This window comes from Blennius ocellaris (genome assembly GCF_963422515.1).
Source record: "Blennius ocellaris genome assembly, chromosome: 13".
NCBI classification, from domain to species: domain Eukaryota; kingdom Metazoa; phylum Chordata; class Actinopteri; order Blenniiformes; family Blenniidae; genus Blennius; species Blennius ocellaris.
Window position 1 is genome coordinate 18846759 of NC_137662.1, and position 18192 is coordinate 18864950.

General features: G+C 40.4%; 1 protein-coding gene across 1 annotated transcript; it reads left to right on the forward strand.

Moving 5' to 3' along the window:
* Positions 1 to 840: 840 nt before the first annotated feature.
* On the forward strand, positions 841 to 16598 carry LOC308138144 (gamma-adducin-like). Its single transcript, XM_080507131.1, has 14 exons — positions 841 to 1050; positions 2304 to 2448; positions 3213 to 3364; positions 3845 to 3925; positions 4402 to 4551; positions 4868 to 5011; positions 6841 to 6939; positions 7687 to 7860; positions 10534 to 10794; positions 10937 to 11053; positions 11801 to 11890; positions 12865 to 12988; positions 14764 to 14859; positions 15005 to 16598. The coding sequence occupies exons 1-14, from the start codon at positions 850 to 852 to the stop codon at positions 15256 to 15258; spliced, it is 2088 nt and encodes a 695-aa protein (XP_080363257.1). The 5' UTR covers positions 841 to 849; the 3' UTR covers positions 15259 to 16598.
* The last annotated feature ends 1594 nt before the right edge of the window (positions 16599 to 18192 follow it).

The following is an 18192-nucleotide window of genomic DNA, read 5'->3' on the forward strand; positions in this document are numbered from 1 at the left end:
GTTCCCTATCTGTATCCTCTTCATAGTATGCTACTGTTCTGAAATACAATGTGTTATTTACAGACGATACTCTAAATATGATGGGTGTATGTTTAAAGATGCATCACTGGCAGCAGCTTTTGGTGCACAATGCATGTCTATAAACCATTATTTTCACTTTAAATACATCAATCAAGTGCATTAAACTAGGAATATATGTTTTGTAAAGCTACAAAAAAGACCTTCCTCAATAATTAATTGTGTATTTTTCTGCCGTCTGGGTCTTCCATGTGTATATATACATATATTTATCTAATTATCTACTTATATATACATAGTCTATTCTCTTGTGTGCCACGCTCCTAACTATCTGAAATGACCAAATTTCCCCATGTGGGATTAATAAAGTCTGATACAATCTAATAACCTATTATTATTAGTCCTATATTCTAATATAGCATGTGATTTCCCTTTGTTAGTTTTGAAGAAACCTAAAGACTTAAATTAAATTACATTCTAACGTCAATTCTAATGTCAGTATAAAAAGAATCTTGTGTAATTTACCATTGATGTCACAGCAGCTGTGACTAACTTATTTTTTGCATATTAACAGCTCTGTACTTGCAAATCTGCATCAATCACATGACAATGCTCGCCTCTCTATTGTCTCCTATCACTGTAATTACATGAGTCACCACTGCACCCATGCACTCTCTCTTCAGCTAAAACAATATCGGTTGCCTTGACAGCTCGAATGTGAAACTGCAATGTTTTGTTGTCTCTCTCTCTCTCTCTCTCTCTCTCTCTCTCTCTCTCTCTGTCTCTCTCTCCACCCCCCAGAGGACGAGTGGGTGGCCTGGCGGCGAGGAAATGAGCTTGGTGGACGTGAGGCAAACGGCGGGGTCCCTGACCCTGTCCTTGTCCAACAACGGCTCCAAAGAGCGCTACTTCGACCGCGTGGACGAGAGCGACCCCGAGTACCTCCGGAGCAGGAACATGTCGCCCGACCTGAGACAGGACTTCAACATGATGGAGCAGAAGAAGAGGGTGACCCATATCCTACAGAGTCCAGTATGTAGCCTGCAGCCCCGTATAAGTGCCTCCTACACACAAGCTTTCACGACGTATGAGTAATAAACGTTGCTTTGAAGGCCACAGGGACAAACTGCATATTCACCCAACACTGACTCAAACACAAATGTTTTTTGGGGTTTTTTTCTCGTACAAAGGCCGCTTCATATGCTGTGCTTTACTTAGATATCTGTTTGGCTCTGAAAACTTTTGCCACCGTTTTCACTTATCAACATTTGCTGAGGTGATAAACTGCAGCTGCACATGCAGTGAAATGTTATAGTCGGAGATAAAGCTCCAAATCCTTTTGTATGTGTGTAATTTTCGCTGTTGGTTTTTCTTACATTACAGATAAAAACATAGTAATAAATCACTGAGACATTCAGCTTGACATTTTATACAGAAAGTGTTTGAAAACAGGAAAGACTAATTTTATTCTTCAGGCTTCTCAGATGTGAATATTTGCTGGTTTTCTCTCTTCTTGTACAATATTTGCCTACATAGCAGTTTTTTTTTGTGCAGATAGCTGGACCAAACATGATTGTAGACCTGCCAGTAATGCTTCAGATCTACAACCTGCGTTAGTCTGCATATATACACATTATTAAACTGAATGCTACACACAAAAACCTTCCAAGAGTTCTCTGAAAATATTAGTCTCAGATGATGATGTTTGCTTTGACATCAGAGCAATAGGAAAGATAATAGAAACATTAGATGTATTAACGGAAATTAAATCAGTGTAATATAAATCGAATGGATTATAAAAAGCCCAGCGCAATCTGGTTGGAAGAAGCACCAGGAGGTGCAACAAACACATGCCAGCGAAGTGCATAGGAATAAGACGAGCCCACACTGATCTGCGATTGCATAACGGACCCAACAAGTGAAACTCATCTCATCACCATGGGAACTGTGGTCAGATGGAGCAGAATGCCAGCGCTCAGCTGCAGCTCACTGGGAAATAGTTCTGATTCACAGTCGACTCTCGGAAATTGATGGTCAGGTTTAGCGCCATCGCCCCCTGCTTCTAATGAAGCGCCTTTTCACCGACACACAAAGGGCTTCTTAACAACTCTTTCATGATTTGTGTGTCGTTCTAATAAAGAACACAAACTGTGCTGCCCAGAACATACTCGGGAGGTGTTTGACTCATTGTGCGTACGCGTTGCTAAGTTAAAGAAGCTCTGTGGTCGTGTTTTTCTCCTCTCCTCATCTCTTTCTCTGAGAGAAAGCTTTATATTTATTTGCAGGTGTTCAAAGACGAGTTGGAAGGACTGATTCAGGACCAGATGACTAAGGGCAACACCCCCACAGGCCTGCTGGCACTGAGGCAGATTGCTGACCTGGTCATGGCCAGCACCTTGGGGGGGGGCGGCCCCCTGACTTCGCCCATCAGTGAGTGTTTGTGTGTGTGTGTGTGTGTGTGTGTGTGTGTGTGTGTGTGTGTGTGTGTGTGTGTGTGTGTGTGTGTGTGTGTGTGTGTGTGTGTGTGTGTGTGTGTGTGTGTGCTGTGAATGTACCCATCCATCTTCCTCGGGGCCTGATTGTCATTCAGTGTGTAACCCCTGTCCGTGTGCATTATGCAGGCTGAATATCTTCATTGTCAGAGGTTGAATTCTCAGACTCTTGTGACACTCAACAACCCTGAAACAGCAGAAAACAGCAGGAAGTTGTTGACAGCAAAAAAAAAATTTTCTGTCATTCTTTTCTCTCCATAAGCCCTCATGACTGCTCTTAGTAATGAATCATAGCAGTGTGCAGTGCTAATCACATTAGCCAGACTCGACTGTCTCGTGTTTTAAGAGGGTCACAGTACACCCTGGACGTCTTTCGCTGAAATAATAACAATCAAAACTGATTGGAAGATGGTACAGTAAAAACATCCTAAAGGCTGATTCAGTCCTGCTCTTTAAATAAAGCTTAAGTGGCCATAAAAGATCCGGTCATGTGTCATTAAATCCCCATATATGGCATTAAAGTCACAGGGTACTCTTGAGTTTCAGGATGGGAATTCTGAGAAGGGCCTTTTTATATCTTCAGCTGTGGACAATCCAAGATATTTGACTCTGCGGACAGACTGTGCAAACAACCCATGTAAACATTCTGGTAAAAGTTGAGGATGCGAGGCGGCCGAGTGATGACGTTGTGTCCTGCGGCAGGCTTCGGGATGGTGTCTCCAGTCAACGACTTGTTCGGCATCGAGTCTCCCTCTTTCGCCAAAGGCGAGAAGCAGAGTCGCTGCAGGCTGGCCAGCCTCTACAGGCTGGTTGACCTCTTCAGCTGGGCTCGTTTTACAAGCTCCTACATTACCGTGAGTACAACTTCACACTCACGCCACAGTGCACACCTGATTAGGTATGCAGTGCCAGGTTTTTGTTCCTACTCATGGGCTGCATACTCTCTGGCTATACCTCCTTGTGTTTTATGAAGTTTATATTATTTAGGTTTGAGAAATGTAAGGTTTGCGACTATGAACAGGTTCCCATCAGCAAGAATCCACAAGAAAATATTTTATGAAGACCTGAGATGTCAGGATCTGAGGATCGGATTTTCCCCAAAAGCAAAAGCCTCAAAAGACTTACATCAACATGCACACCACTAGTTGATTTTTTTTTTTTTTTGACTGAAAAAGATGCCATCCTCTATGATTCCCCTTGATTTGGAGAAATGAGTCTCCATTTCCCTTAATTCTCTTGACTTTCTGACCCTGACAAGAGTAAATTTGCAGAACTGTGCATTTCACTGTTGCCTTGCTCCATTAAGCATGACTATTGTGTCCTTTTCGTCTCAGGTGCGCGTGAGTAAAGAGCAGGACCACATTCTGATCTGTCCACGAGGACTCTCATTCGCTGAGGTGACGGCAGGGAATTTGGTAAGCAAACTGACCGCATGTATTTGAAATGATCTACTAAATTCTATTGCTGCCGTTACACGTCTTCTTAAGGAACAGGAACGTAAAATGCTCTGTGAATTCAGCAAGGCATTTTCAAGCCCTGCTATTTGCAAAGTAATTGCCAGGCACATATAAATGACCAGGTAAGGTTGTCAGTTTCACCTGATGGAAATACTGTTCAGCAGAGCTGAAACCGTTATCACGGCAGGTTTTATGGCATGTTTGTTGGGCTTCCAAAACACACCACGTATGTGTAGTAAATACAACGTGAACATAATTTAGTCTAAAGGCCAACTCCACGGGGTATGGTTTATTGGTTTAGTCACGTCGCTTGTAATTATCTTTCATTTTTTTTCCTGAAGTGACAACAAATCCTCTTTTGCGCCTCGACACGCGCAACCTTATATGGAGATCAGTCTCAACAGCTTCGCCACCTGTGTTTCTTTGTCGTGCAGGTAAAAGTGAACATCATCGGTGAAGTGGTGGATTCCGGCTCTACCGATCTTGATATTGACCATTTCGGATTCGCCGCTCATTCGGCCATCTACTCAATGCGCCCCGATGTGAGATGCATCATCCACATACACACCCCAGCTACAGCTTCGGTAAGTAATCGCCAGCAGAATATCAAACGAGCCTTATTTTTAATAAGGCCTCAAAAGTTGCAGCATGTAAAATGCTTATTTTGCACCAGAGGAAGAGGCAGGATTTAAAGCAGTCCTCCTGCACGCCTTGTTGTTTTAAATGCAGACACCTCGTAATGCATGTCTGCCGTGTTCTTTGAAGTCCGGCTATAAAATGCAGAACACGTGATGAACATCACAGTGTTAAGTTTTATTTGTGCCCAACGGCACAACATGTGCCTCCATTTAGATGTCGGTGTGAGACAAGTGTGCGTTTGCTTTTATCCGGTGCTAACAGGTGTCCTCCATGAAGTGTGGAGTCCTGCCCATTTCCCAGGAGGCTTTGCTTCTCGGAGATGTGGGCTGCTTTGGTTTCCATGGCAGCCTGGATAATAAAGAGGAGAAGGTGGAATTTCAGAAAGCTCTGGGCCCGACTGCCAAGGTACTGTCAAACCCGGGCTCTTCATTACTGTAGTGGCGTCCACATGGGACGCAGCACGCTCTTTATTTTAATTTACTAACCGTTAGTTTTTAACGCTTCAACTCAAAAATTAAGTCTGTATGTAGGAAAGAGAGCCATGGAAAGTGATGGCACATATACGGTGTACACTGTGTTTATGTGCTAAAAAATATATGACTATCATACTTAAAGCATAAATTTAAAATTCCAGGAGGTAATTATGTTTGCACACAGCATGAAAAACAAACAGTGTGTGAGTTTTTCCAAGACAAAAGGCTACGAGAACAATTTTTGAACTGTTCAGCCGTGTCGATGTTCATTGAATCACTCTGACATTGCCAGAGTTGTTGGAGAAAACCCAACGCTCCACTATTCTGAATGAAGTATGAGTTACACTGACTATCAATGCATCACAAACAGTTTTATCACATCTCATTTTGTGCATAAAATGAAATAAATAAACTGCAATCATACGATGTGTACAATAATGTAATAACCTTTGCCATTTTCAATGTAATAAAGCCCATAATGTAATAACTTTCCAATAGTGTAATTAAGATATTTGAACCATTATTGTAATGAAAATATAACAAAAATTTAATAACGTAAGCCAATAATGTTATAATACCTGAATAAAACTGCATTTCTTGGAAGTAAAAAAAATGTGTAACAGGTTTTGTGCTGTATGAATATCAAATCCGGGCATAGTGGATTTTACAGTCTTATCCATTCATTATCTCTCGTTCTCTCAATTGTGGTTGTAAAATGTCTTTTACTAACTTGATTACATCAAAAAATGATGGAAATTATTACACTATTTACAGGTAGTACATTATTGGTTGTTTCAGGGTGTTGGTGAGTTTTGACATGGGACTGTAGTTGTTGATGAATTCAAAGTTAAAGTGACAATAGGAATTATGTGTTTTGCAATTGAAGCAAATCAAACAGACTTTCTGATTATCTCGTGAATTGATTACATTACACTTATCCTGCTTTTACATGTTTGTGAGCGCGTGTGTGTGCAGAAGTGAAACATTTTAGTGAATCAGAGATCAGAAGCGTCTCCAGCCTTTGTCAGAGGCAAACTAAAAGGGGCTGTTCTAGCTGAATGGTTGGGAGCCAAGTGTTAAGATAATACACTGCTTGAATTTTAAGGGGGAAAAACATCAGTCTCATGTTTCACAGTGAGAGAGCTTTATAAACAACCGTTATCAGCGTGTTGTACCAAAGAAAGTCTGAGAAAATCTTGTGACAGTGTTGGAAAATTCAGATGGACATTTCACTGCTGCTGCCATTTTCTAGACTTTAAGCCACAAACTGATAAAATAATAATAACCTTTTCCCCGTGTGAGTCAAACAGCAATATCATAATACTTGGAAAATATTTATCATTCTTTTCTTCCAGCCCTTCTATCATATTAATATCTGATACTCTCTATTTTCCAATAAATCGTAGGACATTATAATAATGAAAATATAGGACTTTACCGAGTCTTTTCCAATCTACTCATTTGACTTCAGTTTGTCACATGATATGTGTGTTCATTGGTTCTGATTTCACAGCCTGCAGTTACCAGAACGGCACATTAACTGATGCACCACAATTTGTTTTATGTTGCGTTTTCGCGTCAAGATGTTCCACGTGTTCAGACATGGGAGAACATTGCTAATTAATGCGTGCATGAATGTAATTAATGCACATTAGCGTGCCTGGATATGTTAATTAGAATTACCGAAATGGGGTGTGTTTAGTGTGTAGTGGTGGTTATGGTGAGCCATCTGGTAGCTCAAGTGCTTTCTGTGTTTTTCAGGTGATGATCCTGCGGAATCATGGGCTGCTGGCTTTGGGGGAAACTGTAGAAGAAGCATTTCACTACGTCTACCATGCACAGCAAGCCTGTGAAATCCAGGTACAGCTGCTTGTATTTCTTGCTTTTTCCTCCCTACGTGTTGTAATAAAGTGTAATTATGACACTCGGGTTGAAGCCATTTGCTCGATTGAGTGTGGCCTTGACACGATGATGTCTGTTTTAAGTTTGCTGCATTTGCACAAGGGTTTTTTTTTTTGTTTTTTTTTTCTCGTCCATTTACCAATGAATCAAACTCCTTAACTGGAGCCTGAGTTGTAAGTACATCTGGTATTATGCATATATCAATGAAGAAGCGAACGGGTGCTTGAACTCACTGTTCAGTCAGGTGCAGTGTGTCTAGTATTCTCCCGTCACTTTGTGCTATGGAGAAAAAATAGGATAATATGTAGGATAATAATAGAATTACATTATGCTGATCATCTTTACATGGGTACCAACAACCAATTAAAATGCAGCAGACACTAGTTAGCAGAGGTATCAAGGTAAAATGGTGGATCGTGTTCATATTCTTCTTTTTTTTTTCAATAATATGTCGTCCCACCGCACAGCTTCAATGGATCAGTGCTATTTTAGTAGCGGAGGAGGCACCTCAAATAATAGTGCAGAGCCATAATGTTATGGCCGATATAATAATAAGCAATGTGATTAAAATACTGCTCTGTCTTTGAAGAGATTGTATTCACAGCGTTCTTGGCACAAGTCAGGCTTTTGAATTTCACTGAATTCGCGAGGGAAGCTGCAGCTTTGCACGGAATGATAATTTTCCTCGTATTTATTTTTATTTAGGTTAACGCCATGAGGTGTTCCGGTGGCACGGAAAGCCTCGTGCTCCTGGACAGGGAGAGGCTGAAACCCCTGACCCAGGGAGTGGCCTCTGCCGGGGTGGTGATAGACAACGAGGTCAAGTGGAAAGTGGGCGAAGCCGAGTTCGAGTCCCTGATGAGGATGCTGGACAACCTGGTGAGTGAACCCCCGACCTTCGTCGCCCCCCCCCCCCCCCCCCCCATCATCCTCTGGGCTTCCTGTCCTTGGCACTTCCTCGGGAAGTGTCTGATTAGAGAACACAATGAGATTAGATGTGCTTTTATTTTAGTTAATCTAATCTCAGAGTGACGTGTGTGATTCAAACATGATGTTTTGTGGTAGCTGTCAAAGTTGGAAGTTTCTAACCGGCTGGCCGCCACTCTGGCTGCTCCCTCGTGTGTGTCTGTAACGGTCCCTGAGCACCCTGCTCCTCTAACCACACCGATAATGACCAAGCCCGTGACATGTGCTGTGGATACGGGAGATGTCAGGCTGTCTGTTTCGGTGTGCTCATCGCTAACAAGTGTGGCTGCAGCTGCGTTTGCTCTCTGTGATCACGGCGCTCCCACCCTCTCAATCATGGCTTCCAGATGGCGCGGCATGCTCTGGGCAGCTACATCCACACCGACCACAGAGTCACTTAGTGCAGGCACTCCACTGTGCTCAATTTGGGGAGATACGATTTGGCATTTCCTCCAAGACGGTTGAGCGTGCCACGGGGTCCAAATGTCAGGACGGTCGCTACAACTGGACGTCTGACCTTCCGCGACCGAACGTGGAATTGCACTAAGCTGTGGCGATGTCGGAAACAATCCCAAAATGGAGACAACAAGAGGTTCTGGCTGCACTAAAGGGCATCACTAAGGATGAGGAGTTTATAAAAAGACCCTGTATACATTTAAAAGCAACACAAAGTACACAAAGGAAAAGTTACTGTTTAACCCTCCCGTTACGTTCACCTGCGAGAAACAGCAAAAGAAGTTCGCAGGTCAGATTCATCCAACACATCGTTACCCATCCAGAAATTAAAAGGAAATTTTCCAACATATATTGAGTCAGTAAGTACAAATCTGGAACTCACTTGGCAAGTAACTTTGTTATTGTATGCGTGTTTTTCAGGTATCTACATTATTTGAATATTTAGTATTGCAACAACTTTTTACTTTAATTCTCTGCATTTAAACACAGATATCTGTACTTTCTACTCCTCACATTCTCAAAGCTATTTCGTAGTTATAACCTCCACAAAGATGATTCTGGGTTGCGGTGAAAGAATCAGTGCAGTTGATGGTGACAGTCACTGATAATGAAGCTGCCGATGGTGAATTTAAGAGTGATCAAGTTACATAAATAGTTGTATAATGCCTGCAGACCTTCTAAAATAATGGTAATAAATTAAATATACAGCGTTTCTTTTAATGAAGTGCAGCCAAGTTACCGCCTCGTTTGTATTTTTATTTAATAAAATATTTTAGTTCTGAAAGTTCTGTGATATACAAGTGTATTGCCTGGTTTGATTCATGGTTAGGTTTGTATGTTCTCCTTGTGCATGCTGGGGTTTTGTTTGGGTACAAACATTTCCTCCTACAGTCTAAAAGCATACATTTGCAGTTAATTGATGACTCTACAAATTGCCGAGGGGTGTGTGAATGTGTGATTATCTCTCTCTTTGATCGACTGGAAACCTGTGCAGTGTCTGAGCTGCCTTCACTCTTCACATTGGATGGATGGATGGATGGAAGTGCAATCTTAATCACTTATAATGAACCTGGTTAATGTTACACGCTGACCAACATACGGTCAAAAACAACAGTTATAACGTTTGTGCGCTTTTGTTTACACTTATTTGCATATAAAGCCTCCATCTCGTCAGACAATGCTGGAAACACCATAAAGAAGGGCAGGCCATGTATATTCATTAAGTAAAAATAAGAAGAGACCTTTTTTTTAATACATCTCAGAACCAGCACTTTGTTAAATTTAGTAAAGATGCTAAATCAGTAATTTTAGCAAAGTCTCTGTAGCTTCACTACTTATAAAGTGAGTATTTTTGCCTCCACCAGTCCAATATGTAAAAATAATCATGTTCAGTGGGCAAATGAAATATACTGCATAATGTAATGTAATTGTAATAATATAACACTATGTTATCTGCATTTATGAATGCAACCAGCCATCATGTGAACATGAGGGTAGCTCATGTCCCCGGGTAGCGTGTGAATGTATAGAAGTTCTCGGTTCATACATATATTTGCTGTTTTTCCCCGCATCTAAAAACTACTTTAAATTCCAGTGAAAAGTGAAAAAGAGTGTCAGCTTGTTCCCACTGTGGCGATCAAAGCCCAACACAAGGATTTTCCTTTGTGGCTAACTTGTCATATTGCTGTGTGAAAACATCACTTTTTTTTTTTTTCTTGCTTTATTTTAGCTTCATACAGCCGACTTCAGACTACCCTTTGCACATATTGCAAGTAGTACTTTTCTCATCGTCTCTCTGGGTCTTTGATGTATTGTTAACAACACTACACACTCCTTCAGACTCCAGTTTTTATCTTTTCCCTCTGTAACTGGGCACATCTACAAGAATGCTGTTTGTATATACTGCAAGGTTTAAATATTTAAAGCATTATGTGAGTGGAATCTGGGTGGCCTCTGAATCGCTTTAATTTCTTTTACAGTTGTTTAGTTGTATTTATTTTTTTTGTTTTTTGTTATTTGATTCATTGTATGAACACTGAAAAAAAAATAATAAGAGGCTACAAAGAAGCTGAAAAACACAGTGGAGTTTGTCCAGCTGGAATAATGTTTCCTCTGTGTTTGATCTGGCAGGGATACAGGACGGGTTACTCTTACAGGTACCCCATTGTCCGTGAAAAACCCCGCTCAAAGAACGACGTGGAAATCCCGGCCACGGTGTCAGCGGTGCCACAAGACGACTGCGAGATGGGTCTGCGCAGCCCTTTCAAGTTCATGGTGCAGAAGCAACAGCGAGAAAGGACCCGTTGGCTCAACTCACCCAACAGCTACTTGAGGGTCAACGTTCCCGAGCAGTCGCCCAGCGGGGACGTCAGCCCCCGGAGCAAAACCATGGTGCGTAAACTGTTGAGAGGACAGTGAAGGATCTGATCCTTTCTGCTTTTTTTCTTTTCAAGCAAACTGATCTAAGTTTGCCCTCTTGTGGCAAGGCTAATAAATACACGTTAATGTTGAATTTGTGACTATCTTCTTTCAGTGGATGAAGTCCTCAGAACCGGGCAACAATGTCGGCACCCCGATAAAGATTGAGGATCCAAACCAGTTTGTACCACTCAACACTAATCCCACTGAGGTGCTGGACAAGAGGAATCGGGTCAGTAGAAAAACAACACTTGGGGGGGGGTCCAGTGGCACATTCTGCTGTATATGTGACAAATATAGGATTCTCCTTAACTGTCATACAAAATAAGTCAACAAAATAATCTTAAAGAAACAATCTTAAAGTCTGCAATATATCACAGCATGAGTATGTTCAGATTAAAAGTTGGCAAAAAAATTACTTTTTCTATTCATCACCAGTATGTTGTTTTGTTTTTTATTATTATTTTTTTGCTAATTGAGTACTTTGCCAAGAAAACGGTACAAACATTTAAGAATACTCCCCTTCTCTACAAGTTAAACATTTGCTAATGTCATTTTAAATGTCCTTAGATAATAAACTGGCTTAATGGTTGATCATTTTTGTTCAGAGGATACATGATGAATAACTTGGATGGAAAGTGTATTTTAGCCACAATTACGCTGGCTATTACGCTGGCGGCTCATATTATATTAGCACTTGATTTATGAAGAGCCGTTTTCAACCTAAAACCACACATGAAGTCTGAAATGATCCCAGATCAAAGGATTTTACTTTCGCTGCTCATGTACAAAAGTATTTGGATGATGGTTATAAATGCTGGTGTGTGTCAGTGTGGGTTCATTTGAGTGTGGAAGCACATTTATTATCTTAATGTTTATTTGCTTCTTGTTTGTCACTTTTTTATCGTCTGAGATATTTGAGGAAAGTTCTTGCCTTTGCACGACGGGAAATTGATTTTGTTGAATCCATTTCTTCCAGATAAAAGAACAACACAGAGGTGATCTGATGACTGCAGGACCAAAGTCTCAACTACTTGCAGGCATTGTTGTGGACACCAAACCGGGACCTGTAAGTACAGAAGCAGTGGAAAAAACAACAACTTCCTTCTCAGGCCAAGACCATAATGCAATAATGGCATATAACTTGTAATCGTTATATTACATAATGTGTATCTGCGCTCTGCTACCATCGCTTGCTGTATATTACAAAGTTCATACACTGGAAACGGCAAAAAACAAGCAGGGAGAGTCCACTTAAAAAGTATTTCTCAGCTTATAAACGCACTTTTCACTCCGTTTGATTAACGTTCCGTTGAAGTCTGAACGAAGCATGGACCAAAGAGCTGTGAGCAGAGCATTGTGTTGCATTTAGTTTAGCGTACAGCGTTGTTTTGGATGTTTTCACAGAATAAGTGTGACAACAGCTGTCCAGGATGCATTTTGGTTTAATCCACTAAATCTGGTCTTATCGCAACCCGAGCGTGAACTCGTCTCGCTTTTCAACTTTGGTCCCATCCAGGAAAACTGTAAACGCCAAACTAAGTGACATCCCAATTTTAGTTTCTATTATTCGAGCTTGGAAACAAGTGAAGTATCCTCCAGCAAAGACAAAAGGCAAACTCAAATCAGTGAGGATGTGTCTTGTATTTATTTTTCAATGTCAAACTTTACCGAGGGGAGAAACTGCACAAACATTGTGCAAGGCCCTTCAACAATGTACAATACTAATAAATCCCAGAAGTTATCCTGACAAAAACAGAACTATAAAGACACGCAGAGTTCCTAGTAACTTTCACTTCAGACATACACTCATTAGTCAAGTGTGTGCTGAAGGAAATGCTGCGATTTGTTATTACTGTTATGAGAAAACAAACAGTAGTGGTGGGAAGCACCAGCAGTTTGGAAGAAATGGGATTTTTGTTATACAATTGTCCAAAAGAAACAACCCATGAATATGCAACCAGTCGTCTCGTTCTTTTTTCTTTGTTAGAGCAAGTAACACCGTGTTACCATCGTAATGTTTTATGCTCTTCCTTCTGTCAGGCTTTCATCATTGAGGATGAGGAGCAGACCCGCTCTCTTCCTCCAAACCCTTTTAATGAACTCTCTGAGAAGGATCTGGAGGAATACAAGAACATGGTGGAAAAGAAGCAGCAAGGTCAAGAAGGTATTCATCTCTGTCCTTCATACATTACTCAAACTATGTCGAGGACTTGTTGAAGAGAGACGGAGAGTGCATCATTAGCTTTGAGTCTCCGCAGTTAATTAGTCTTGCCGGAGGTCCTGGTTTTTCGCCTGGAGTTGAATGAACAGAAACAAGAAGTTTCCTGCCCAGAAAAAAATAAAAAATGTCATAACTATTTGACGGAGTGCAACAAAGTACAGACAATTGAGATTCACCCAGAGTGACTGCAGTGATCTCCTGACCTTTTCTCCAGTGTCACAGGAAGGTCGCCTGTGAAATATCTCAGCAGCATTAGAGAGCTCCTTCATGGGAGACATTTTGACTCTTTTCAGTAGGGGGGGGGGCTTGATGGCTCAGTTCCCTCGAATGCCGCAGGGAGTGATGTATTTTTGTGCTTCAGCCCAGAAGTTAACATCACCTTGTTCTTTTTTGACGAAAAGCCAAAGGGATCCTTCCAAAAACAACCTTACTGATGATCAAAAGTTTGGGAAAACTTGCAGTTTTTGCTCAGCAAGATCATGTTTGAACACAGTTTTAGTTGTTTTATTTTCACACTGAGATACATTTGCTCAAAGTAATAAAAAAAACAACAACAGAGAAGATGGTTGAAAAGTATACCATGAAATAGTTTTCAGAAGTGAGAAAACATGAGAATGTTAAAGTAAATGTGTTTGCAAGTGAGGCAATGTTCACAACCACCGCTTCTAAAACATGCAGAGGCTTCAAAACTTAAAGATTATCTTCTTTATGTTGTGGACTAGAATAAAAAACATGCTAAGCCTGAGTTAAACACATAGGAGTGTTCAAACATTTCACAAATATTGATGTAATTCTGTAAAGATTATTCCGAAGTATCCGGTACGTCAGGATGTCGATTGAGTGAATTAATTATTCAATTTAGAAAACAGTCAAGAAGCCTCTATTGTTTTGTTTGTTTCTGATGTAGCTTAAATTAGCGTCACCAGATGCCTAAATGTGTTGTTTGTGGTGAGGCGCTGAGTGACAAACATTTTTAATTAATAGGAGAGTTACACATCTATATTTAGTGCGCCTTTCCCCAACTTGGTTCGTAGGCTGTCATCATTAAATGTCATTTTTAATTTTTAATTCAATGCTGTGTTCTTTATTAGGAGCTCATAAATGTTATGTTTGGATCCTGGAACTTACCAAATTTAAAACAAATATAGAATCAAATGTTTTCTGAATCACCCACCACCTGTCTTCCAAGTTGTTATAAAACTCAGAATTGCAAATTGTTTTCTGAGTTGCCCAAAAAAAAGTGAAACAACAGTGGTCCCGTGATTATAGTGCCACATGATATTTTTATTTATGATCAGAAAATCTCTCCTGGACATTTTGGTTTAATATGAGACTATTTTAAAATGACTGATTAAAAAGGAATCTTACTTTATGATGTGAAATATATACAGTACATGGTGTTTTTAACATAGAAAAGTAAAATACAACAAAACAAATTGGTGAAACACAAGAGCAAAAAAGCCGAACTTTTTTCTGGGTTTTGGGAATAGCTCCTGTTGCGCTTCCGTAAAGAGAGAAAAGTGTCTGCAGTGAAAAAGCTTAGTTGGATGGATTCCAATTTAATTTAATTTAGATATTAATTTCCCACTCCGAATTAATCTCAACCGTATTAACAGAGACCAAACACCGTCACAGTTTGTTCTTCTAATAAACCTCGCCCAAACGAACATCCCGGCTCTGATGAATGACCGACCTCTCCGACTTTAATCTTGTTAAAGACGACGAAGATGCCACTGATGCAGATGAGATGACGACATTTGACGGCTCCACTATCTCCCTCTCCCTGTCTCCCATGATGACACCAGATAAGCAAGGTAATTCCATTGCAGAATGATATTTCAGTTTCCTGAAAAGGAGGCGAAATGCCTCACATTAGGTGCATAGTTTAACTCATTATTGTAGCTTTGTCTTTGTGGCTGCCCCCCCCCTCTTCACTGACATGCTTTAATCTGCTGACAGACACAATACCCAACGGGAAGGACCACTTGGCAGAGACGGAGGAGGAGGATCTCAGCGTCGAGGTATCGAAGCTGAGCGTGAGCACTTCGGAAACGGTAGAAATCTCCATAACGACTCAGGAGAAGTCGGGGGAGGCTCACACCCCAGAGAGCCAAAGCAAGTCCCCCAAGAAAAAGAAGAAGAAGTTCCGCACACCTTCGTTCTTGAAGAAGAGCAAGAAAAAGAAGGAGGACAAAGAGAAGACTGAAGCCTGAGCGTGGTTTCCCTGGATGCGAAGAGCATTTCTGCGAGGAATATATGTGAATTGCCTTCTTAATTTCCAGGTTTTTTTGAAGGGAAGTGAAGAGAAACAACTGAAAATGTTTTGGTCTGGAGGTCTCACAGAGAAGTGTTGTTTTCCTGCAGGTCGCCCTCATCCACAACTATTATTCAATGTGAAAGTTTGAAGACGCTGGCTGTAAAATGAAATCAGTTAACGATTGAATGCACAACTTGCATTTCGAGGCTATTTACCCATATTTGTAATGGGGCTTCACAGGACACAAACTTCTTGACATTTGGGAAAACACACACACACATTTGGACCTGTTCCATGATGGTTGATTTCTAGTTTCTTTTTTTTTTTTTTTTGCACAAGTTCATTGTTGAATGTACACTGACAGCTACACAAACTGTTTTAACCTTTTAACACACATACCAGTGGTGTGATAGTGGATGAAGAATGTCAAGACTATACAATATTTATCCTTATAAGAAGTACGATTTGTATGTAGTCATAATGATAGTTATACAACTTGTAATAATATATGTTACTTTATATTACAAGTATTATACTATAGTGTTTGACGGTTACTTATATGAGTTATTCATCTTGACATATTTACATACTAACTCTTAAACTAAACATACTGTGATTTAGAGAACAGTAATAAGTCATTTCCCATTTATTTGGTAATTTTCTCGTGGTTGTTGCTTTATTGTAATCGTGTCAAGGAATTGACTGGTTGAGAGCGAGCGCTCGGCAAAGGACCCTGCACAATGTGTACGACAGACTTCCGTAGAATTGAGAGGAAATCACTCATTTGCATGTTGACAATGAAAGAGTCAAACTGAGGAGAAAGTTGACTGAGATGGATGTTTTGATGAAGTATAAAGGCAATATACTGGAGGAGGCTTTTCCTCCCGCTCACTGAGTTTTATATAAACCGGTGGGTTTTTTTTCCCCCAAGTGTGAGCAGGCGATTGCCTTATGCCAGCATGATTTTTGCCTTTTTTTTTTATTTGAGAGAAGAAATTACTTTCAAATATTTTTATTAAAAGACGCAGTGAAATAAAATTTATTGTAAGTGTAATGGAGATTAACAGAATTTATTTGAGTACAAACGCAGTCTTAACAGGAGTGACAATTAGAGACTATATATAAGACTTTTATAGATATCTCAAATTAAACATCTAATTATCAGAGTTAGAATAGAATTAGAACAGTATTAGCTTTTTCTTGCCTATGAATCCCAACAATCATTCATGCGCACGTCACATAATTGCTGAAATATAATAAAATGTGAAAGACAAGTTTTATTTTTTTCGTACATTGATCGAGAGCAGTGTGAGAGTTGGGGGGGGGGGGGGGGCACGTGTTTCAAGCTCAGTGAGAAAGGGCTTCATTGTCTCACTGTTTGAAAATCCCTGATAGAAACTGTATAAGACGAACCTATATTTACATCCCAGGCAATAATGTGAATATGTTGTTTGAACCCAAAGGGAGTGAAACTTTTGCCTTTGTAGATAGTTTTGTTTGTGTGTGGTTCTTTTGTTGCCTTAAACCAAATATTAAACATAGAGATGTGACAGTACAATCTTAAAACTTAACACTTTTTTGTTTTAAATTTTTTTTTTTTTTTTACAAACTTTAATTAATATCCCTATTTACCAAACATGAACTGTGCTAAGTGTTTACAAATTGTATTACGTGTGTAACTTGTGTACGTAGTGCTTGTATTTCTACTATTGTTTACATTGCTATGTGTTAGGTTGTTTTTTGTGTTTTTTTCTCCCCCATGGTCCTTTACATTGCAGTCACCTTGCCTGAGAATCAGTTCTTTGAAGCTGTTTTTCTCCTGATGTAATAAAAAAAGGATGTATTTCCACAACTGTTGCTGCTTTTGGTCATTAGAAGGAAGATGTTTGATGTATCTTCTTTTTTTCCCCCCACCATTAGCAAGTTTTAATTGTTGGATACTATTGCTTTAATTCACGGGCTACATTTCCCCTCTGGTGTGTTATGAAACGGAAACTAAGGAGAGAGTAACACTTCATGTATGGAATAAAGCCTTAACGAAAACTTCTCATGTGGCCTTCGGTTCCTATAAGTGCAGCAGCCTCCCCCCCAAAAACAAAGCACCCTGTTCAGTGATAACCGAGCGTGTGAAGCTGTATAATCAGTCTTCAGCCATGATATGAATGGCTGTTGTCATGGTAATCCACTAAAGAGGGGGCTGTGGAGACAAAGAGGGGATTTCGTGTCTCCAACAGGTGTTGATGTTGGGGGAGTGATAGAATCTGTACCTACACCACCCCCAACGCACACACCTTTTCTGTGGTCGGCCATATGGAGAGGAAGACAAAGGAAGAATTCCTTGCATTAAAATGGATGTTAAAATAGTCAAATTAATTCAAAAAAGGTGACATTTACTACCCTGAACTAGCACATAAGTCTTTTGTTAGCACTTAAAGAAAAGAAAAAAATAACTCAAGGGAATTTGTTCCTACTTGTCATTGGGAGCATAAAAAGAGCAATCACGCCGTAACTCAACCTGTTCCTGATTGCTTTCGCAGCTATCTAAACAGAGCAGGCGACGCCGAGCTCATCTGCACTCCGTACGTGGAGAATCTCTCGCAACATGTGGAAGACAAAGCTCAGCACATCCTGGCTGGTACTAAAGGGAGGAAGGAGCAGGTGACACACGTCTGGCGTGCCGGAGTGTCCTGCTGCGACCTCGGGGCCAAAGTTCACTTCATTGTTTCATAACAACAGGAGACCACTGCTGCACAATGCTCCGCCTGAGACCTTCTGACACCAGACCACCAGCACGTGCAAAGGTTCTACATACATAGATAGATAGATAGATAGATAGATAGATAGATAGATAGATAGATAGATAGATAGATAGATAGATAGATAGATAGAT